The following is a 23,352-nucleotide window of genomic DNA, read 5'->3' as shown; positions in this document are numbered from 1 at the left end:
TTTGTGTCACAACAGAATGAATGACGGCCTCTAATAACATGTTGAAATGGATCCCAGCAGGATGTTGCGCCTCTCCATAGAGAAGATTCTCTCTGGCAGGGCTTTCATTACCACTACCTGTCGTGTTGACTACTGTAAGAGATCCTTTTCCTTTGCTCCTGTGCGGAAAAGAAGCTGGTGTAAGTTGGCTGGCCTCCGGGTGGATGAGGGTCACCTGTCTCTGGAAAAGCTATTCGCTTCAATACCACCGTTTTTCATCTTTGACACGGAAATGAGAGTCGGCTTACACTCGGTATGTGTCTGTGGACCTGTAGTATATGAGCATACATGCATTCAATGTGCTTTGAAAGGCCCATCTATAATGTAGTTGTCTTTATACACAAGCACATTTTGTGATGTTAATGATAATTTGCGCTAGCCCTGGAAAAACTAATATTGCGTTTGACTTTTGGGCACAACATGTTGATGACCCCGAAACGCAGTGTCAACAATAAAATTAACTTACAAGAATATTTATAATAATAGGTTGAAAACTAATGTTTTTTGTTTCCCATCATTCTTGAGGAGAATTCTAAATGAGGCTGCTTAGGACAGCAATAGTTTTCACCAAGATCGTCATCCATTGAATATGGTACGGCCGCCAGTGTCATGCCAATGTAGTTACCCCTGTCAAAAATGGTATCCCGTGGGCGGAGCCACTGCGCTGCACTGATTTGCTTGATTTCTGTGTTTTGGTGAAAACATGGTCCATCCATAAAAAATAACTTTTTTTCAGTCGTATAACGTAAACATATGGACTGAACGTTAAAAAAAAAGCAATGTTTTACTGTTTTACTCATAGAATGACCTATGACTGTTATTACTCTAATTCAAGTCCTGTATAGAGTTAGGGTTAGGGTTCAGTTCAATAAACGTCGATGTCCAAAACATATAACTGTGTTTCTTTTCTGGCTTCAATTAATTGTTTAAGTCGACATAACCAATGTGTGTTTGTGTGCGCTCCTGTGGCCAGTTGATACAATTTTTGACGGGGGTAACTACATTGGCAAGACACCGGTGGTGGCTCTTTTGTACAATTAGCATCTTTAATGGGACAAATTGAAACTCCGCTCACCATTTTGGTGGTGCTTTCTGGCGTTTCATGGTCCACATTTTCAATCCTTGGTTCTTGCTCAGTAGTTGTCACTTTTGAGAGCTTGGGTTTGAAAAAATTACATATATCCATCTTGCCTCTTCGGGCCTCGGGTCATTTTGGCTGAGCAAAGCAAATGACCGTCTAAGGTGCTAGTCACATGATCAGCTTAAAAAATAATTTTGACCCATTATAAAAATATCTTTTTTTTGTTAATTTCATTACTTTTTGTTGTTTGTTTTACTGTATTGCTTTACAACTTTTATTGACATTATTTTACTGGAAAACTCAATTTTAAAATCATATATAGAAAAGTCAATTACATGCAATGACACTTTCGGCCATCAGGGGGGGCTTTGGCCCCCACCTACAGTGGGGAGAACAAGTATTTGATACACTGCCAATGGGAAAACCCATTGGCAGTGTATCAAATACTTGTTCTCCCCACTTTATTCCCCCCTTAAACTCTGCATATGGGTTTGCAATACATTGTGATATATATTGTGATATTAAAACTAGAAGGATTTTCACCAGACGACTTGAATAGATGTGTTTAAACTTTGACTGATTCACCATGACCACATTGTATTCATATAATACCGTTTAATCCAGGCTAAGAGGGTTCAAGGGATGAAGATTAATGTATATAAAAGGGATCCAGGAGGCCATGTAAAAGCATCGCAACAGCAGTATAAGCAGTTTGCTGCTTTTATGATGCAAAACAAAAGTTCAATACAAAAAACATCTGCACATCCTGTGATGGAACTATCGCGCATGCACACATTGCGCTGGCGATGTTCTAACGATATATTGTGCAGGCCTGATTTGTGCCCAATTCTGAGTATGTTTGCATTTTATTTGCGTTTTGGGACACTATGACATCCTTTATTTGGCAATGGGAGACACTCAGTGCCGCCCCCCCCCCCCCCCGAAAAAAAACCAAAAAAAACAACCAACTTTGTCAGACAAGGTTTTGCGAGCTGCTAATGAAAAGCAAGTTAGTTTAGCATCACGGCAAGACGTGCCATATTTCATCAGCTCAGGCCCTAAATGAGTTTGTTCTCTTGTTACTGTTTCACCAGTGGCAGATGGTGGTCTGCAAACAGGATGTTTGCCCAGCTGAGATGTCTGCTTGACTTGTGTAAGAGTGGCTGGGAACGACACAGATGCAGATTTGACACAGACAGACACAGATTTCTGCACTATTTTAATTTCATATTAAGGAGAAGCTAATTTTATCCTCGTGGAAGTGATAATCAAAAAGCAAATTTGATAAACCATATGGAAGAGTGTTGTACAGTAAACAAGAGTCAAACGTGAATGAATATAAAACCTGACAAGTATTGGAAATGAAGCACCAAAATTCTAAAAAATATAACAATTTCATCCCGCTCAACCTTAATTCCAAAGGGTTCACATACTTTTTTTTTTTTCAGCTTTCTTCATCAGATAAGCACTTATATGTAATATTTCACAATATTAATGATAAAGGACTTGGTTTTATTTAGCGTGTGACCTTATTTGAGTACAGTCAAGCCACTCCTGCTACGTATTTGGAAGGAGCCAGATGAGGTGGATCAGGCATTTGATTAGGATGCCTACCTGGTGAGGTGACAACCCAGCACATGCTGAAGAGACTGTCTTCCCTAAGACTTACTTCCCTGCTGAAACTGCTGCCCTTGAACAAATTAAAAACCAGAATAATTTCTAAAATGTGTGTGTCAGCCGACCTCCTTTTCAACCTTTTTCACTTGCTTTTTGAGATGCTAATTTGTACTTATTCAATCATTCATTTCAGTGGCGTTTTTTGCGCTCTGAATGCTTTGGATTTAAAAAAAAAAAAAAAAAAAAAAAACTAATTTCACACCAATGAGCTAATATATTGTCCGTGTTTAAAGCAACATTAGGTAACTTTTCAGTTTTGGTCGATTTAACCAACGCAGGTGGACAAAATTGGTAGTGTTTTGCCTTAAGGAACACCCGTACAGTGTCGTAAAATCATGATCTCCCAGTTGCCTGCAAATGGGTGAAGGATGAATTGTAATGAGGTACTGAATACAGTTGTGGCTTAAAAATAGTATACGATGGTTAGCAACCATATTGCTTAGTTTGGCTAACCTTGTCAGCGATGCCGAGTTCGGTTGTTGTAACGCTAGCGAGTGAAAGCAAGGCCAATGTTTATTCATCAGTATTCTTTCATCCCTGGTAGCCTCCCTTTTTTTCCCTTCTCGGACAAAACTATTGCCTGTTTTGTTGCTCTGCCATCTTTGCAGAATTGCATCGACTTCCGTCTTTATAATGGCAGGGGAAAGTGACGTATGCCGTAAAACAGTGGTCCCCAACCTTTTTTGCACCACGGACCGGTGTGATTTGGGTCTTTTTTCCACAGACCGGTGTTCTGTCAAATTTTGCACCCTTATAAAATTTTGCTCCCAAAGCTTTTGTGGCGGTGAAAAAGCCTTCTTTTATATTCAGTTGGACTCCTTTCTACATGTCCGTCCATAATCAAACGTAAGTTAATATTCCTTTCTTTAAAGAAAGTTTGTAGTGTTTACTTTGGAATCGCTGCATTCGCGGCCATTTTTGACATTTTAACGCATGAAAAATTTGTCAGAACACAGTCAATGTGCGGCAGAAAAATGCAGCAAATATAAAATACTATTTGTTTTTAGCCCAGTCATGATAGGGGCAGGGAAAATATAACTCACCCGCTGAATCAGTGGGAGGCCTGACCTTGTTTCGTTGAGACGAGATGGTCCCATCTGGATGTGATGGAAGAGTGAGAGAAGCCCGCTTCACAAATATACGATGTTGTAAATTGTAAGACGGTTTTCAGTGCTCTCGTAGCGATTTCAGGATATTTAGAAATTACCTTAATCCAGAGCCTCGGTAGAGTTATTGTCTCAAATGTACAGTACGTTTAAGGTCGCCGTCATTTGCCATCTCTACAAGCTGATCCTCCTGCTGCACAGACGTGCTCGAATCACTGGGTTTATTCACAAACGGGTCACAATTCCACTCCTTCGCAGTTTGTGGGTCTTTAGTGATTGGGAATTAGCGTGGATTTTGTTTTATTAGAGGTTGTAGTCTCATCTTCTGGCTCGTCAGGTGCCCTTTTCCCATAAAAAATCTGTCCAAAGACCTCTTTTTTTCAATCATTGTAGTGTTGGGGCTAATTATTTCCGGGAACAAATGTGATGCACCTCCCCTACGTCATACGTTATTATCGAGGACAGGCGCACATAGATATACAAAACAAGATGTACTGCTAGCAGTGCAATCAATGGATTTCTATGACGACATTCTATCCTGTAGTATTATATCTAGAGTAGACAGGGATATTGGTGTGTTAATGGGCACAGGCCAAAGTTAATTCAGCCAGAATGCAGTCGTTAATAAATGATTATTTTTGTGCGGCCCGGTAGTAAATGCGCCACGGACCGTTACCGGTCCGCGGCCTGGTGGTTGGGGACCCCTGCCGTAAAGCAGTCAGCAAGTTTGAAGGGTTTTTTTGTGTGTGGCAGGGATCCTGCCACCCTCCTCAAAGTTAATTAGTGCCAGTGAAAGTGATACAGACCCCCTCAAGATATAAAAGAGGTGTCATTCAACTATTTGTCAGTCGACATATTAAAAAATTGTAGAAAAGTATTTCATAAAGGTTGAAAAGTTACCGTGTTGCTTTAATTCATGATGAATGTTTTACTTTGCTACAGGTAAATTTGCAGATTGCTGCATGACTGTGTGCCCTCATACATTGTGCAATTCATGTTCTTATGTATGAACACTCAGTCGGTGTGTTAATGGTGAGGCATGTTTGCTCTGAATAGTCTGATAGCAATGTTTGTATTTAACCTCTCCTGCTTCTTCATGAAACAGTTTCGTGACAATTCACCAGTTAGCATTTGCAGCGCAATGGGTGGCGAATGGTTACGAACATACGCACCAAGCCGATGACCTTAGTCATTCTCTCGCCATATGAAGTACTGATTTGAAGAATGCCCCTCTCAGCCCACCTGGGCATTTTGGCTGCACGATATAAAAGATGCAAGCAGGCGTTCACATCATCTCCTGAGTAAGAGGGCAGATTTCAACATGTCCCATATCTTCATTCGGAATGCCGAGGTTCAGTGCCCACTTGCTATCCCCCCATGGGCCCCTGTCAGCGGGTTTATGAGCAGGTGATGAACTGGTAAGGAGAATGGAGGAGGTGAACACGCATTGTTGGACTTGGCACATCGCAGGAAATGAGTTGTATTCGTCATGGCTGACTCATGGTTTCTATGGGAGTAGAGGCTTGACGCAAATTGCTTAGAAAAAGCTACTTTGGGATGGGTATAAATGGCATGTGGCTTTGGTTTGATAAAGCTAGAGTCATTTGATTGGAAGTTCACTTGATGGTATGACTGTACAGAAGGGACAGGAAACTTGGTTAATACATGATGGCACAAATCAAATATCAAATTTGGATGTTGATCTGAAAATGCTTGGAGCGTTGGATTGATACTAGGGGTGTGACAATTAGAGCTGGGAATCTTTCGGCACCTAACAATTCGATTACGATTCAGAGGCTCCGATTTGATGAGAAAAAAACGATTATTGATGCACCCCCCCTCCTTTTTTTTTTTTTTTTTTTTTTTTTTTAATGTTTTGTACATTAGTTCAAAAATTGTTCAAAAATCCTCTCAGGCTAAACCAAACTACTATTTCAGTATCAAATTAAATATAACAGTACACAAATATACAAAAATAACAGTAAATAAAAAACTCCAGTCCCCAATCTGTATCAGCAGCTTTAAACTACATTCATTTAATTTAATGTTTTGAATCAACTATTACAGTTGTTAAAATTGCTCACATTATTCCATAATTTCACTTCTGTCTACTTTTGTCAAAGTTTTAAAACTATTTCATCATTTAAAGATAGATTCAAGACAAGATTCTGCCGATTTAGGAGTATTTTAGATAAAAAGTTAATTAGGTTCGCTACAACAGAGCCTTCTAGAGAGGTCTACTGCTTTAAGATGGCGGCTGTTTACTTACGCCGGAAAGTCTGTCATTTCGCATCTGTTCAATAATACATGTTCTAACACTGACGTCGTCTGTCATTTTGCATGTAGTTCTACATATACTGTATATGATATCTACTGTAGCCGTATGTTTGTAGCAACTAGCAACTGGGCGTTGTTTGTAGTGGCTGTCAGCTGCAGTCAGGTATGATTGTTTTTTTATCTAGCGGCATGAGTTGAACATGATATTTACTCTCGGTCCGTTCCTCATTGCATCCCAAAGACCGCGCTGACTGTGTTTTACTTCAGCTTTACCTGGTATAATTCAATAATCGGAATTTGGATATTTGTGAATCGTTCTCGAATCTTCCAAGGCCGAATCGCGAATAATCTAAGACTCGGAAATTTCGCACCCCTATAGTGACAATATATCAAAATGGTGATATATCGTGATACTTTGTATCCCAAAAGGTTATCGATATGCTCCTGCCAAGAATCGAAATGTCATTCTAAAAAGGTGTCAATGTCTAATAGAAAAATTAATAAAAATGAACCAACAAGTTGCTACCAAAATCTTCCACCATAATAGTGTCTCGATTAACTCTAAGGCTGCATTGATGGTGCTTGACGCTCAATCCATTTAGACCGGCGGACAGTCATTCTGTTCGATTTTCAGGGTATTTAGAGGTCAGTTGCTGTTCATTTTTGGGCATTTACAGGTCATTTCCGCTTGAGTTTGAGTCACTGCCTATTCATTTGGCTGATTCCCAGGTCACTTCCTGTTCTGTAGCTCAAATTAACAGGAAGTGACTAGAGGTGTGCAAAATTTCCGATTCTTAGATTATTCGCGATTCGGCCGTGGAAGATTCGAGAACGATTCACAAACATCCAAATTCCGATTATTGAAATATGCCAAGTAAACCGGAAGTAAAACACTCAGCGCGCCGCGCGGTCTTCGGGACGCAATGAGGAACGGAGCGAGAGTAGCTAAACATCATGCTTCTCATTACCCGGCCCCTCAGGTAATGCCAATGCTCAACTCACGACTCTAGCTCAACTCATGCCACGAGATAAAAAAACACAACAACATACCTGACTTCTGCCGACAGCTTCTACAAAGTACATCCACATAATGTTACGGTAGATATCATTTATATAGGACTAGATACAATATAGATTCGGTAGCGTTAGCAGCACATCTACATGAAGCTAGATGCAGGCGTTAGTAAACGGCCGCCATCTTAAGGCAGTACACTTCCCTGCAAGGCTGTAGTAGCGAACCTTCCAAGCGAACCTAATTAACTTTTTATCTAAAATACTCCTAAATCGGTAAAATATTGACTTGAATCTATCTTTAAGATAGTTTTAAAACTTTCACATGTCGAAAGTAGACAAAAGGGAAATTATGGAATAACGGGAGCAATTTTAACAACTTTAACGGTTGATTCACAACATTAAATTAATTGAATGTAGTTTAAAGCTGCTGATACAGAATGGGGACTGGAGTTTTTTTTATTTACTGTTATTTTTGTATATTTGTTTACTGTTATATGTTAACTTGATACTGAAATAATAGTTTGGTTTAGCCTGAGAGTATTTTTGAACAATTTTGGAACTAATTTACAAAACATTAAAAAAAAAAAATTTTTTTTAATAAATTAAAAAAGGACCTTAAATGGCCCAAAATTACCTCATTGCCTGGCATTGGCTGGCAATAGACTATGGCACTGACAGCCATAGACGTTCAATCCATTTGAAGTGGGAGGGATGAACGAATGTTCATTCGCTGCCACCCTCCCAGTTCAAAAGGATTGGACGTCTACTAGTGATAAACTCATTCCAATTCACAGCAGAAGCTTGTTTTTCTGTTTATTATTTGTTTGTAGAATATCCTAGAATGATTCCCTGACCAATGTATCGATAATCGTTGTATCGCCATATCGTCAGATCATCGTTATCGTGAGCTTTGTATCGCAAATCGTATCATATCGTGAGGTACCAAGAGGTTCCCACTCCTAATTGATACATACCACAAAGCTATGAGACTCATTCTTTTTGTATAGTTGGAGAAAAGCTTGCAACCACTTTTTTAGGAATTCATTAGACAAAAAAACAATACACACACATGCAGAAGCTGTGGTTCTGATTCCCCACATGTTTTTTCTATCTGAAATGGCTACAAACTTTCATGGAATTTCATTTATCGGATGCTGCTGTCACCACTGCAGGCCCTTTTGAGCCATCTTGGCTCCTGCTGGTTGTCATCACTAGGGACAGATAATTGATTTGGGGCTGATAATGTCTATCTGATGGCAGTGACAAGATAATTGGAACCTTCTGAATCAAATCAAATACATAGGACAGCATTACGTGTTTGTGGCAGAAAGATTCTTTTTGTTTTTTTCGATTATTTGTTTTTTAATTCAATGGTGAAAACATCATTCTTTTGACATCGTTGTTGGGGAGCGTTAGTTGTGTCTAGCTGCATGTTGATGGTCCACTGATAGGACTGCAGGTGTCTTAATTCGAGACATTGAATAAATATTAGTGCAATATTGAAAACTCAACAAATAGGAGCACAAATTTGGCCAAATATGAACAACAGATTGTTGCTAATGCATTGATAGGTTTTCATGATGAGCATTCAGGTTGCACAGAAAGCCATTTTGGATGATTTTTCTTTTTTAGCGTTTCACTCTCTTGGTCTACTTTTTCCCCCTCTCCACACTTGATTGAATAGGTCAGCCACTGTAAACAGGTTTGTCCACACCTTCCGCCTACAAGTGCAGGTAATAAATCTGTTGCTGACAGTCAATATTGTGTTGCAGCACACGGCATCAGGACCTAATCCCTCCACTTCAAAGGTCACCATGTTGAAAGGTGCCGATATAGGGCATGAGTAGACATGCATGACAAAAAAAAATTAGCTCTACCAACATGTTGCTGCCCAGACTTGCTAAGGGTCCACCTCTTGCTAACTAATTTCTTTCTCTAACTCTGGTTTATGCCCCCCCCCCCTTTTTTTTTTAAAGAATTCTACAAGAAATCTAAGAAGACTCTTATAAATGTTTGTTATTTTTTCATCTGTGTTGATATTTTTCTGAATTTTCCAAACTCTACTTTTGTACTAGTTAGCATTCCAATTTGTGGATGTCTACAACTTTGACCGACTGTCACTTACTGAGTGGAAATCTAAAAATAAAAATCAGATTGTAAATCACATGCTTCTACCACGTTTTACTGATATTTTCCTTTTTGCACTATGGCTTATTTTCATGCTGTTATCATCTTTGTATACTGCCACACACCATGACAGGGCTGCGATATAATCTTGTAATCTGTGCATGTGTGTGTCCAGGCTTTTAGCGGGAGCGCCCAAAGAGAAAGCCTTATTCCTGACGAATGTTAATGAAACAGGTGCTGTCTACTCCTGCCCCATTTCCACGGATGTCTCGGACTGTTCCAGAATGGACCTGGTTACCTCTAGTGAGTCAGAAAGAGTCACCAAGTATTTGTACCTCCTACCACTGAATATATTTTGCTAAATACTACAATTTATCTTACTATATGGGTTGTCATGTTATAATCCTTGCCATTGTTAAACCGGACAGGAAAATCCGTCAATTCGAATCGAAATGTAAGGTTCCATTCCGACAGAAGTGAGTAGAAACAATAGGCGGAGTTTGACTTTTGGGGCAAGGTGGGCACAAGATGTTGATGACCCCGAAACGCAGTGTCAGCAATAAAATTAATTTACAAGAATATTTATGATAATAAGTTGAAAATGAGCGGGGTTTTTTTGTCTCCCATTATTCTTGAGGGGAATTCTAAATCAGGCTGCTGGCAGGACAGCTATACTTTTCACCAAGATCATCATCCATTGAATATGGTACGCCCGCCGGTGTCGTGCCAATGTAATTACCTCAGTCAAAAATTGTATCCCCTGGGCGGAGCCGTATGGAGGTAGATTTGTGTCTTCATTATTCGATAAATAAAAAAATGCTTCAGTCAAAACAAAAAGTTGCCTCAAACAAAATATATATTTTCAATAAAAAAAAGTCCCCTCAATCAAAATAAAAAAATGTGTTTGAACGCAAAAATAAATTTGAAACCCCAAAAAATGCATTTGAAAGCTATTTTTATTTTATTTAGTTTTTTTATTTAAGTCTTTTTTTTTTTTAATTGAAGTAATGTTGTTTTGTGTCACATAGCCACATTTTGGCTAGGACACTTGTTGAAGTAATGTTGTTTTGTGTCACATAGCCACATTTTGGCTAGGACACTTGTGTCTTTATTATTCAATCAAAAATTTATGTTGCTTCATACAAAAAAAATATTTTCAAAAGAAAAATCACTTCAATCCCTCTCCTATTTTTTTTAAAATAATATGCACAGCAAATGAACATCTAAGGTGCTAGTCACATGATCTGTTTAAAAAATAATTTTGACCCGTTATAAAATAACTTTTTTTTTTTCATTTCATTCATTTTTGTTGTTTGTTTTCTTGCTTTACAACTTTAGTATATATAGGAAAGTCAATTACATGCAATGACACTTCTCGGCCACCCCCCCTAAACTCCGCTTATGGTAGAAACAGGTTACATTTACTCCGTTACATTTACTTGAGTAACTTTTTGAGAAAAAGGTACTTCTAAGATTAGTTCTACTAAGCCATACTTTTTACTTTTACTTGAGTAGATTTGTGAAGAAGAAACGCTACTCTTACTCCTCTACTTTAGGCTACATTAGTCGTTACATTTTTACTCTTTATTCTACATAATAGATTTTTTTTTTCTTTTGCCAATTTTGCCAGCGACATCAACAGTAGCTCTACCAGTTTCACCAATGAGAAATCGCAACAATAATCACATGACTCCATTATACCAATCAGACTCAAGCTTGCTGTTCTATGATCACGCCGACCTGTCCAATCACGTGGCATCCTTAAAGTACCGTAAAAATATAAGCGTTTAACATAGAGCGCTGCCGTCAACATGACTCAAAAGCACAGATTGTGACCTCCCTCGCAGTTTCTATTTGGCACCGATTGACCACAGAAAACCGGAGATGTGATCCTTTTAGTCTCATAATAAGAAATACAGTGCTGCTCAAAAGTTTGTGAACCCCCTCAACATTTTGGAATTTTCTATTATTTCAACCTGATTTCCTAATCAATCAATTCAGTAGTTTTTTTTTTGTTTTTTTAACAGTTGTGTTGTCGAGACTAAATTAAAAAGAGTTTTCATCAACTGATGTAGGTGCAAAATTGAACTGTTTGGTCACAACCAAAACCGCCATGTCTGGCGAAAAGTCAACACTGCATACCACCAAAAGAACCTTCTCCCAACAGTGAAGCATGGAGGTGGGAATGTCAAGATCTGGGCTTGCTTTTCATCCTCAGGACCTGGACAACTCCACATAGTCCAGGGAATCATGAATTCTGAGGAATATTGTCAAATCCTAGAACATAACCTGACGCCATCTGTTTTGAAGTTAAAGCTTGGCAGAAGGTGGATCATGCAACATGATAATGATCCAAAGCATTCCAGCAATACAACCAAGGAATGGCTGAAAAAGAAGAAGATTCGTGTTCTGGACTGGCCCAGTCAAAGTCCTGACCTAAATCCCATTGAAATGCTGTGGCGGGACCTGAAGCGAGCAGTTCATGCCAGACGCCCATCAAACCTCTCTCAACTGACTGCGTTCTGCAAGGAAGAATGGGCAAAAATCCCCCAAAGTAGATGTGAGAGGCTGATTAGTCACTACAGAAACCGTTTGGTTGAGGTAATCTCTGCAAAAGGAGGCGCAATATCCTATTAACTGAAGGGGTTCACATATTTTTGCACACATGATATCTGAGTTTTTCTTAAATCAACCACTTTTGTTAAATAAAGAATGACAATATAACTATTTCTTTTGTTTCAGTCCATTATTTGGAATGTCAGTATTGTGGATTTGGGTATAACTTAACATTTAATAAGGTTATTTTAGTTTTTTTTTACAAAAAATCTGACCATCGCTGTGGGGTTCACAAACTTTCGAGCAGCACTGTATGTTTTCTCCACTAGCGGGCACTCATGGTCTTTTGACGAATGAGGCTTAATTTCAGTATTTATTTTTCTCTCGCAGGAATTCAATGATTTTTTTGTATTTCTTTGGCATAATGTGGTTACGTAATGGGTCATTGTACAGTATTGTTATAACAATAGTCCATATAGATAACTTTGTGCTCAGAAAAAAAATACCATTGTCAACAAAACTAATTACTCGTTACTCATTACTTCTATTCTTTTCACCAAATAATTTTACTTGTACTTGAGTACATTTTTTGCATGACTGCTTTTACTTTTACTTGAGTAGTATAAGTAACGCTTCTCTTACTTGAGTAAAATGTTTCGCTGATTTTATCACTGATTTTTTTTTTCCTTTGGCTGAATGTGGTTATGTAATAGGTCATAGTCTTCTTCGTCTTCAAAGTATAATAATAATAGTTCATAAGATAAAAAAAAAACATTGTTTAAAAAAAATAATAAATCAAGCATCGTAAGTAGAGACCGATTATCGGCCGGCCCAATTATCGGCGCCAATATTTGGAAATTTGACGTCTATTGGTATCGACCTTTTTTAAATTCAGTTAGAGTATATTGAAATTTTATTTTATTTTATTTATTTATTGTGTAACATCATGCGGGGGCAGGTAGAGGAGGGCTGGTACATTCTTTGGTCAGAGATAAAGCGTAAAGATAAAATAGTAGCTAAGTTTTTTTGTTTAACTTTTCAAGGGGTGCTGTTGAGCCTGAGACCTCCCTGTATTTTTGTTGTATTTTCTGTGAAAAATTTCAGAGAGCTATTTATTTAACCTTTTGTTCAACATTATAAGAGATCTAGGAAATTCAGGCACTTCTGGAGCTATTATTTTCTATTTGTGTGAGTCAATAATAAACATTCTTTAGGCATCTCAATGAAGTTCAGTGTTAGTATTATTCAATTTTCTTACACCAATTTTTCCACTTTTACTACAAATGAATACCGGCTCCAAAAATCGGTTATCGGCCCCTCTAACTACTAATACTCGGTATCGGTCCTGAAAAACCCATATCGGTCGATCTCTAATTGCAAGCAGTCACTCACAAAGTTACTCACTACTTGTGTATTCTTTCCATGTAATACTTTTTTACTTGTACATGAATACATTTTTTGAATGACTACTTTTACTTGAGTATTTTTTTAAGTAACGCTACTGTTGCATGAGTAACATTTTTGGCTACTTTACCCTCTCTCAATTCCGATAACATATTTTTAACAGTAGACTGAGTAGGGTAATGTCAACAACTAGGGTTGTTCCGATAATGTTTTTTTGCTCCCGATCCGATCCCGATCGTTTTAGTTTGAGTATCTGCCGATCCCGATATTTCCCGATCCGATTGCTTTTTTTTGCTCCCGATTCAATTCCAATCATTCCCGATAATTTTTCCCGATCATATACATTTTGGCAATGCATTAAGAAAAAAATGAATAAAACTCGGACGAATATATACATTCAACATACAGTACATAAGTACTGTATTTGTTTATTATGACAATAAATCCTCAAGATGGCATTTACATTATTAACATTCTTTCTGTGAGAGGGATCCACGGATAGAAAGACTTGTAATTCTTAAAGGATAAATGTGACTTTGTATATTGTGACTAAATATTGCCATCTAGTGTATTTGTTGAGCTTTCAGTAAATGATAGTGTAGCCATTTAACTGTTCTGCCCAAATGCATGATGGGAAGTGCAACCATGACTGTGCGTAGTGGTACCAATTGATATATCTTCTCTGCGTTGGGAAATAACATAGGGTGTTAAGAAAAAGATCAATTACTACCTTTCTTCCCCACATTGCTTCCCACGATATTTCTAATCGTTGGGAGAGGGATTGTAAGGCTTTAGCCAATTAAAAATAAGGCTCCAAAGGCTGACAAAATACACTCTACTCATTTTACGCTGCCTTTTAGCTCTATATATAGGTAAAACGGCGCCATTACAGATTGAACGCGACAATACGTGAGTGGGTCGTGCAGCGCATGCATTAATTGCGTTAAATATTTTAACGTGATAAATAAAAAAAATTTAAAAAATTACCGCCGTTAATGGGATCAAATTGATAACCCTACCTTAAGCCTAAACTAAAGACTCTGGATGAGTGTAACATATCATGTCTGTAACGTTAAATACAATTAGAAAACGATTTCATTTAAAAAAAAAAAAATATATATATATATATATATATATATATATATATATATATATATATATATATATATACTGGACTGTCTCAGAAAATTAGAATACACAATATTCTAATTTTTTGAGACAGTCCTGTGTATATATACAGGACTGTCTCAGGAAATTAGAATACACAATATTCTAATTTCCTGAGACAGTCACAATATACACAATACACAATATTCTAATTTCCTGAGACAGTCAGGAAATTAGAATATTGTGTATTCTAATTTCCTGAGACAGTCCTGTATATATACACAGGACTGTCTCAAAAAATTAGAATATTGTGTATTCTAATTTCCTGAGACAGTCCAGTATATTAAAAAAAGGCATTTTTTTGCCGATTCCGATACTTTGAAAATGATCTCTATCAACAACATCAATAACAAGGGAAGGGAGAAAGAAAATGGCGTCGCTCTGAAAATCAGACAGTTAGGAAGCTTGTCTTGTTTGAAAAAAAAAATTGTGTTGGCAAGAAATCAAATAACTCATCATTCAATTGTTACAAGCCCTTCCAGTTCAAAGGGATTGGAAGTCAAGCACCGTCAATGGCAGCCATTGATAAAATGATGATGCTTTGTCTGATATCAGGGCTCGAGTGCATCTGCATCTTTGTGGTTTTGTGTCAGTGGGTGATTCACTTTCCATGCAGTTTATCTCAAGTTTGCCATTTTATAAAAGTATTATTGACAAAGCCCTTTCAGTAGTGACTTAAATGATGTATTCACAGCAAACTCGGAAGAAATGGTGGAGGGCATGTGGCTGGGCGTGACTGTGGCCAGCCAAAGAGTGCAGTCGGCAGGACGCGTAATGGTGAGAGAAACACGCAGTCTTTTACTCTGGCCTGTTCATGTAACATTCAAGCCATGAAATTCTTTTTGTCTCTTTTAGATGACAATTTTAACTGTTGTACCAAACCTTCTCTGATGTTCAGGCATGTGGCCATCGCTACGTCAAGGTCGTCCAAAGTGGCACCGATGAGCAGCGACGGATGATAGGAAAGTGCTACGTGAGGAGCAACGACCTGACCTATGACCAAAATGATTTCTGGCAGACTGACAGCTATGAGGTGTGCGACCCCACTTTGGACTTGGAGAAGGAGGGAATGTGCAACATGGGCATTTCGGGTGGTATGACGGAGAATAACACGTACATGGGCAGCCCAGGAAGCTACAGTTGGCAAGGTGGGCACTGGGATTAACGTGGGTTATCCTCTCAGTTTTGTACAAGGGGGTTGACTCTTTCTCTATGTTTGCTATGTCCTAGGAAATGTACATAATATATGGAGAAATCCTGATCCTCTCGATTCATGGGACTCCAGAAACAAAAACTTTGGATCATTGAAACAACAACCACAAACAAGAAAACTCTACTATATGGGTAAGTGTCTGTTATTACACATTATATTAGTACATAAACTTAAATTTCCTATACTTTAAAATGCAATGAAGCATTTGAAATAAGACATTTGCCTAATGGAATAAAAAATACTTTTTATTCTTACACCCTTGTGTCTCCTACAGGCTATTCAGTTCTTGAAGAGAAGCGCCTGCTGAGCATTGACAACTACACGGTGGTGACAGGCTCGCCGAGGTATGAGTCCAAGGGTTCCGTGGTCCTCGGGGATATGGCTGACAATAACATCGTGACGGTGCTCATCATCCCAGGGGAACAAGTGGGCTCATATTTTGGCAGCAGTCTCGCTGTCACCGACCTCAACAATGACAAGTAAGCGCGCCAACAGAAATGAGCATACCTTCTAATGAACATCACGAAGGAAAATAGATTCAATTAGAAATAGTGAGTCTAAAAGTGGGCAAACCTCAGTGGGGAGAATGAGTTAACAGCAAAGACAATCTACAAGATATTAAGTTAGCTAGTTATTGAAACAGTTTAGGTATCCTTCATTTAGCAAGGCAATGGTTCCACTGGGGATTGAACACAGGATCTTCTGTGTGTTAAACAGACGTGATACCCACTACACAGCAGAAGCTATTTGCAGAATTATCTTACTTCAACAATCAGTTACATGGAAGTTCCTTTGTCTCTTGAAAATTGAAGTCTAAAGAAAATCACAAGAAGTGAATGGTTCCACAATCTGAAGCATTGAAGTATATATCTTTTGTATAAGAACACACTGGTTCCACGGGGGATTGAATTCAGGACCTACTGTTTGGAAAGCAGACGTTGATGACCATTACACTACAAAACTGAGTGTCCGTAGGCTTTACTCTCATAAATCTAAATAATTCCGCGATCTGCTGAAAAAGCATCTTTTGTATAAGTTTTATATAAGTTTTATATAATTGTATATTTTTTATAACATCCAGCCAGCAAAAACATTTTAACTCAAAAAGTAGAAACATGCTAGTTCTTTGGCTTTCTGAAAATTTATAAGTAAAGAACATCACCAACAGTGACTGCTTCCACTGGGAATTGTTTACAGGACTTTCTGTTTGTTAGGAAGACATGATGACCATTAAACTACAGAACCAAATAGCAGTGAGTGTCCATCTCCAAAATATGACGCATGGCAGTTATGTGGTCTGCTGAATTCATATATTTAGTTGAAAACAAAACTGGTTCCACTGGGGATTGAACCCAGGACCTTCTGCGTGTGAAGCAGACGTGATGACCACTACACTACAGAACCACACGTTAAACTTTTCATATTGTAAATATGAGGTGTGGTAATTCTGTGGTCATCTGAAAATATATCTTTTGTATAAAAACAACATGGTTTTATGGGTATCGAACCCAGGACCTACGTGTGAAGCAGATGTGATGATCACTACACCACAGAACCAGATAGCAATAGATGCTTACCTTAAAAATCAGAAACATGCAAGTTCTTTGGCTTTCTGAAAATTTATGGGGAAGGCGTATCACCAGCAGTAACTGCTTCCATGGGGAATTGATGACAGGACTTTTTGCGTGTTAAGCAGACATGATGACCAATACACTACAGAACCAAATACCAATGAGTGTTCATCTCCAAATTACCAAGCATGCTAGTTATGTGGTTGCTGAATGTGTATCTTTTGTTCAAAGAGACACTGGTTCCACCGGGGATTAAATCCATGACTTTCTGCGTGTAAAGCAGACATGATGACCACTACATTACAGAACCAAGGAAAGACAGACTTTCATCTCATAAATCTGAGGCGTTGTAATTCTGTGGTCAGCTGAAGTGAAAATGCATCATTTGTATGAGAACAACATGGTTCCACTGGTTATCAATCCCACAAACTTCTACGCGTGAAGAAGATGTGATGACCACTACACTACACAACCTGCTAGCAAAAGAATCTTACCTCAAAAATCAGAAACATGCAGAACAGAACAGAACCAACAAAACCAAAGAGTAGTGAGTTTTCTTCTCCAAAGTATGAAGCATGGTAGCTATGTGGTCTGCCGCATGTGTACCTTTTGTTCAACAAGACACTGATATCACTGGGTAGCAAACCCACAACCATTTGCGTGGAAAGCAGACATGATGACCTCTACACTGCAAAGCCACAAACCAATGGATTTCATCTCATAAATTTGAGGTGTGGTAATTCTGTGGTTAGCTGAAAATTCATCTTGTATATGAAAACAACACAGATCCGCTGGGGAACAAACCCAGGACCTTCTACGCATGAAGCAGCTTTGATGGCCACTACACTACAGAACCTGCTAGCAAAAGAATCTTACCTAAAAAATCAGACATGTGCAACTTCTTTGGCTTACTGTAAATTTATAGGGAAAGAATATTATCAGCAGTGACTGCTTCCACTGGGAATTGACCACAGGACTTTCTGAGTGTTAAGCAGAAATTATGACCAATACACTAGAGTACCAAATATCAATGAGTGTTCATCTCCAAAATATGAAGCATGGTAGTTATGTGGTCTGCTGCATGTGTATCTTTTGCTAAAAAAAAAAAAAAAAAAACAGGTTCCGCTGGGTATTGAATCCAGGACCTTCCAATGGATGCTCAGCTCCAGAATCCAAAACATGGCAGTTATGTGTTCTACTGAAAGTGTATCTTTTGCGTTAGAATGCAATGGCTCGAACCCAAGAAATTCTACAGGTGAAACAGTCCTGATTATTACTAAACTACAGAACCAACTGTCATCAGTGTCTTATCCCGAAAAGCAGAAGCATTGAAGTTGCACTAGGGCTCAAACCCAGGACCTCCTGCTTGTGAAGCAAAAACATGGATGCTCTTAGGCCTCTTGAAACTTCAGTAAAGAAAATCACAAGCAATGAATGCCTCCTACAACCTAGGCCCTGCTGTGTGTCAGTCAAATTACATGGTTTCATAGTGGTTCCACTGGGAACTGAACCCAGGATGTGCTTGTTAACCACACATTTTCTTTAACCATAATCGAGCAGATATTCATTCGTCCAACACCTATAGCTAAATTTTATTACTGTTATAAATGCCAAATGAATTCACCAAATAAAACAGGCCCTTGGTATATACTCACTCGGTCCGACTGGATTAAAAAACAGACCAAAGTATCTTTGCCTGTATTGGTCTGTATAAAACAAGATGAACTCTGTTGACGCTCCTGAGGGAGACCAAGGACGACCTTGCTGCTTGTTATATTTTGAAGTTTGAAGCTGGTGAAATGCTTGAGTGCCTAGAGCCCGTGAGCTGTCGTGTTGTGTGGAATGTGCACTCAAGTATATCAAAGCAGATTTGAAAAGCTGTCAGCAGCCTATTCAAGGTGTTTGCTATGATATCATAGCCAGATCACCTTCTGCCTCTCCCGTTAATGCATGATTGAAATTTTATGGAGTTTGACGCTCAGAGAAACCTTGACATTAAAAGATAGCTTAATTTGCTGTTCCTTTCTACAGCATTTCATTTTTTTATGGTTCCTGTGCTTACAGTTGGAACGACTTAATTGTGGGAGCCCCGTTTTACTTTGACCGAATGAAAGATGAGGGAGGAGCAGTTTATATCTATATGAATGAGAACGGATCCTTCCAGAAGACTCCTACTGTGGTCCTCAAAGGTCCTGCATCATCCGCATTTGGCAACGCAGTGGCTGCCATTGGTGACGTCAACCAGGATGGATTCCAAGGCAAGCAGAAACACACACATGCAAACATACATACAGGGTGTTGAGTATACACTCATATTCTGCATTATCTTAGGAGAAGGCAAGCATGTGTGCTCATGGCTCACCTTTAATTAAAAAAACCAAAAAAAAGTGATTAAAATGTGTTTGTAGATTTGTTCATTTCAAGTTATATCATGAACAATTCTATTTACGTTGCTCAATTAATGCTCAAAATGACCCTTTTCTGTCATAAAAAAAACTGTATATACAGTATGGTGTACCTATGTACTGTGCATAAGCAAGTATTATCATCTAGATACATTTATATGCATTTATGCATGGTTCATAAAAACTAAATTAATGAAACTAAAATGAATCAACTAGAAATGGGCACCAAGTAACACTGTTATGTTGATTTTTTTCCCCTATAGTATTTAGCACATTCCGTGCCACTAATGGCAATTGATGTCCAATCCATTTTCACCGGATTGAACTGGCCCCTTTAAGTCAAAATAGATTGGATGTCATTGGCAGCCAATGACTTAAATAAGTGTCCTGGAAATTGTGCTGTAATGGTAAGTGTATGGTCAAAAATCAATGACACACATGTTTTTCTGCCATTTAACATGAATGGAAAATTTGGACATGCATAGACGTTAATGGCATAACCTGACTTGGGTGCCAGTTGAATGTCAATGCGCTGTAATGGTAAGTGTATGGTCAAAAATCAATGCCACACATGTTTTCCTGCCATTTAATATGAATGGAAATTTTGGACGTGCATAGACGTTAATGGCATAGCCTGACTTGGGTGCCAGTTGAATGTCAATGCGCCGAAATGGTAAGTGTGTGGTGAAAAATCACAGCCACAAATGTTTTGTGCCATTTAAAATGAATGGAAATTTTGGACATGCATAGCCGTCAATAGGATGGACGTACATGGCCTGCAAAAATGCCAAATACCAAAATTTGGACATGCATAGCCGTCAATGGCATGGACGTGCATGGCCTGCAAAAAATGCCATATAAAAAAAAAAAAAACATATTCAAAAAAAAAATGCCACATACCAAAATCATTTTTGCCACATACCAAAGGAAATGCAACATACCAAAATCCATTTTGCTACATACAATTTTTTTTTTTAAATGCCACATGCCAAAATCCATTGTGTCACATTGCAAAAAAATGCTACATGGCAAAATCAATTTTGCCACATACAAAAAAAAATGCCACATGCCAAAATCCATGTTGCCACATTCTCCCCAAAAATGCCACATGGCAAAAAAAAAAAAGCCACATGCCAAAATACACTCACATGACAAAAAAAATGCCACTTGGCAAAATCAATTTTTCCACATACCAAATACCACTTTTCGTTCTCGGCCCTGCTGGAAGAAAATTTGCCCGCTCCGGTATTAATTATACAGTGTTAAGTTGCCATCTACAGGGCATACACTGTCATCACATTATTTTCTCATCTACAGACTTTGCAGTCGGCGCTCCCTTTCATGGCACAGGCAAGGTCTACATATGGATGGGAAGTAAAGAAGGAATCTCACAGAAGCCCAGCCAGGTACTACATCAGAACAACTCAAGCTCTTATTCACTGTTGACCCCATTTATGTCTCACTGTTGCCCTCATCAGGTAATAGAGGGCAAGTCGGTGGACAATGGAGGATTCCAAACGTTTGGTTACTCCATCAACGGAGGCATGGACATGGACGACAACAGCTATCCTGACATTTTAGTTGGCTCCCTTGACGACCGTATCGCCTTGCTCAGGTAGAAAACGAGGTGTACATTTCCATTTGCGCGTGAATGTCGAAAAATGTGTAGTGGACTCAAAGCCAAAATGTCTGCGTTTATTTATGACAGGAGTCGGCCAGTCGTCCACTTATCCCGGAAGTTTAATGTGATGCCAGATATTGTGGATCCTAATGAGTGTCAAGGGAATACACCATGGTGAGAAAGCCCAATGGTCAAAGTGGGTTATGTAAGAGTGTTTGCTGTTTATTTGACTATGATTGCATTTCCCAGCATCACGGCCACTATCTGCATGTCTTTCAATCTAAGCAATGGCAACAAAAATTTCAAGAAAAGCATCAGTAAGTCAGTCCTCCGTGTTCAAATGCTTGTTTCCCATTAACAAAAGCACACGGAAACTCAACAGTGGTGAAATACACGGTGGAGGCCGACATTGAGAGAAGGAGGAGCACACGGGTTCGTTTCCAGGAGAACAATGACGACACTTATTCAGGCGTGCTGAGCCTGCCGGATTTCAAAACTCATTGTAGTTCTCTCTACCTGGATGTCGTGGTAGGTGTATTGAACAAGATATAGACTGTGCAAAAGTATAATTCAACCACACCACGAATTAAATGACGTTGTTTTCGTCCGGGCAATATCTGGCTAATAAAAGATTTGTGACTGTGATTTAAGATGCCTTTGAGGGACAAACTGGAGCCAGTGGTCTTCTCCGTCAACATGTCTTTAGATGAACCAAAACCCAAAGCAAAACGCTCCATTCAGAACTTGGACTCCTTCCCCATTCTCAGTCAAAACCGGAAACTCACCAAAAGAGCCGAGGTGTGTGCATACAGTTGGCGCGCTGTTATTGCTCTTGTACCTAATAAGGTGTTCATATGATCAAGTCAATACTGGTTTGCTCCCAGATTCACTTTCAGAAAGAGTGTGGCTTGGACAACAAGTGCACCAGTAATCTGCAGCTGGCAGCTCATTTTGCTGATGATCGGGAAAAACCTTTTCCCAGGTGAAAATAAAGTGTGATTAACCCCCGAAAATAATAATAACGATACTATCATTGCATATTAATTGCACGTTTCTGAAGGACATTGCATGATAACTGTACTTTTCTGTGCCCAGACAGGGCAAAGCCCAAGTTCTTCAATTCAACAGCAACATGAAAATAATAAGGCTGATGGTGGAGGTGACCAACTTTCCTTTAAGGGGGAAGCTGGCTGAAGACGCCCACCAGGCCATGCTCAATGTCACCATCCCTGATGCGCTCCAATACTCTGGAGTGAGGTCCCCGGTATGTTTAACAGGGGGCAGCAGAGAGCTATTTAGCTCCATCTGCATACACAGGCTACCTGCTTTACAAATATCAATAATATTGAAGCCCCACCACATCCACTTTGATTGACTACAATTATGAGAGGTTTACCAAATAAAGTGCGTGGAATGCTGTTGAACATTAAATCATAACTTAGGCACCTCTAAATCCTGAAGTAATTTAAAATCTGCAGATTTTTGGGGAAAAAACACCCCACAAAAACATATTTTTGATGGGAAATTTTTTTTGTTTTAGTATTTAAAAAATTATTAATATTATTAGTATCAGGCACTGTGTGCTACAATTATATGTTGCAATCATATCACAGCTTTTAATTGGCACGATTGTTCACATGCAACATGTATAAATTATACAATATAAAATGTCCATGGGCTTGACATGAGAAATGAAATCGAATTCAACCTCCCAAGCATGCATACAACACTCAATTTTAATGCAACATGTTATATTTTATGAACAATCTACATGGCAGCACTTTTATACTTGCGGTTAGTGTTGTTTTTGGCAGCCCTTTTAATTTTCGTCTTTGTCTCTTGTACATAAATACTTATTAGTTTTAGTCATACTTTAGTCATTTAAAATGTGTTTGTCTTCGTCTAGTTTTGGTCAATGAAAACTAATCTAGTTTTAGTTGACAATTGCTCAAAATGTTTTCGCCTAGTTTTAGTCATACTTTAGTCATTAAAATGTGTGTGTCTTCGTTAGGGGTGCACGATATCCATTTTTTGAAACCGATATCGATAACTTCCTGCTCCTCAAGGTCGATACGATAACCGATAAGATATATA

The 23,352-nt window shown here is 38.6% G+C and overlaps 1 protein-coding gene and 1 non-coding gene across 3 annotated transcripts in view; one reads left to right on the top strand and one right to left on the bottom strand.

Moving 5' to 3' along the window:
• itga3b (integrin, alpha 3b) overlaps positions 1–23,352 on the top strand; it is a 54,159-nt gene that overhangs the window by 9,899 nt on the left and 20,908 nt on the right. For both annotated transcript variants that reach the window (XM_057826786.1, XM_057826785.1), the window contains exons 2-15: positions 9,497–9,624; positions 15,143–15,225; positions 15,347–15,596; positions 15,679–15,792; positions 15,936–16,140; positions 19,297–19,490; positions 20,955–21,043; positions 21,116–21,252; positions 21,346–21,432; positions 21,508–21,575; positions 21,641–21,786; positions 21,910–22,056; positions 22,143–22,240; positions 22,354–22,522. In XM_057826786.1, coding sequence (XP_057682769.1) covers positions 9,497–9,624; positions 15,143–15,225; positions 15,347–15,596; positions 15,679–15,792; positions 15,936–16,140; positions 19,297–19,490; positions 20,955–21,043; positions 21,116–21,252; positions 21,346–21,432; positions 21,508–21,575; positions 21,641–21,786; positions 21,910–22,056; positions 22,143–22,240; positions 22,354–22,522 — 1,915 coding nt within the window. The remainder of the gene's footprint in view (positions 1–9,496; positions 9,625–15,142; positions 15,226–15,346; positions 15,597–15,678; positions 15,793–15,935; positions 16,141–19,296; positions 19,491–20,954; positions 21,044–21,115; positions 21,253–21,345; positions 21,433–21,507; positions 21,576–21,640; positions 21,787–21,909; positions 22,057–22,142; positions 22,241–22,353; positions 22,523–23,352) is intronic.
• trnav-cac (transfer RNA valine (anticodon CAC)) lies at positions 16,993–17,065 on the bottom strand. Its single transcript has one exon. It is a non-coding gene; the product is annotated as a tRNA-Val (tRNA).

The sequence above is a fragment of the Corythoichthys intestinalis genome, chromosome 21 (assembly GCF_030265065.1).
Source record: "Corythoichthys intestinalis isolate RoL2023-P3 chromosome 21, ASM3026506v1, whole genome shotgun sequence".
NCBI classification, from domain to species: domain Eukaryota; kingdom Metazoa; phylum Chordata; class Actinopteri; order Syngnathiformes; family Syngnathidae; genus Corythoichthys; species Corythoichthys intestinalis.
The sequence above is the reverse complement of the archived record's forward strand: the minus strand, read 5'-3'. Positions and strand labels throughout refer to the sequence as shown.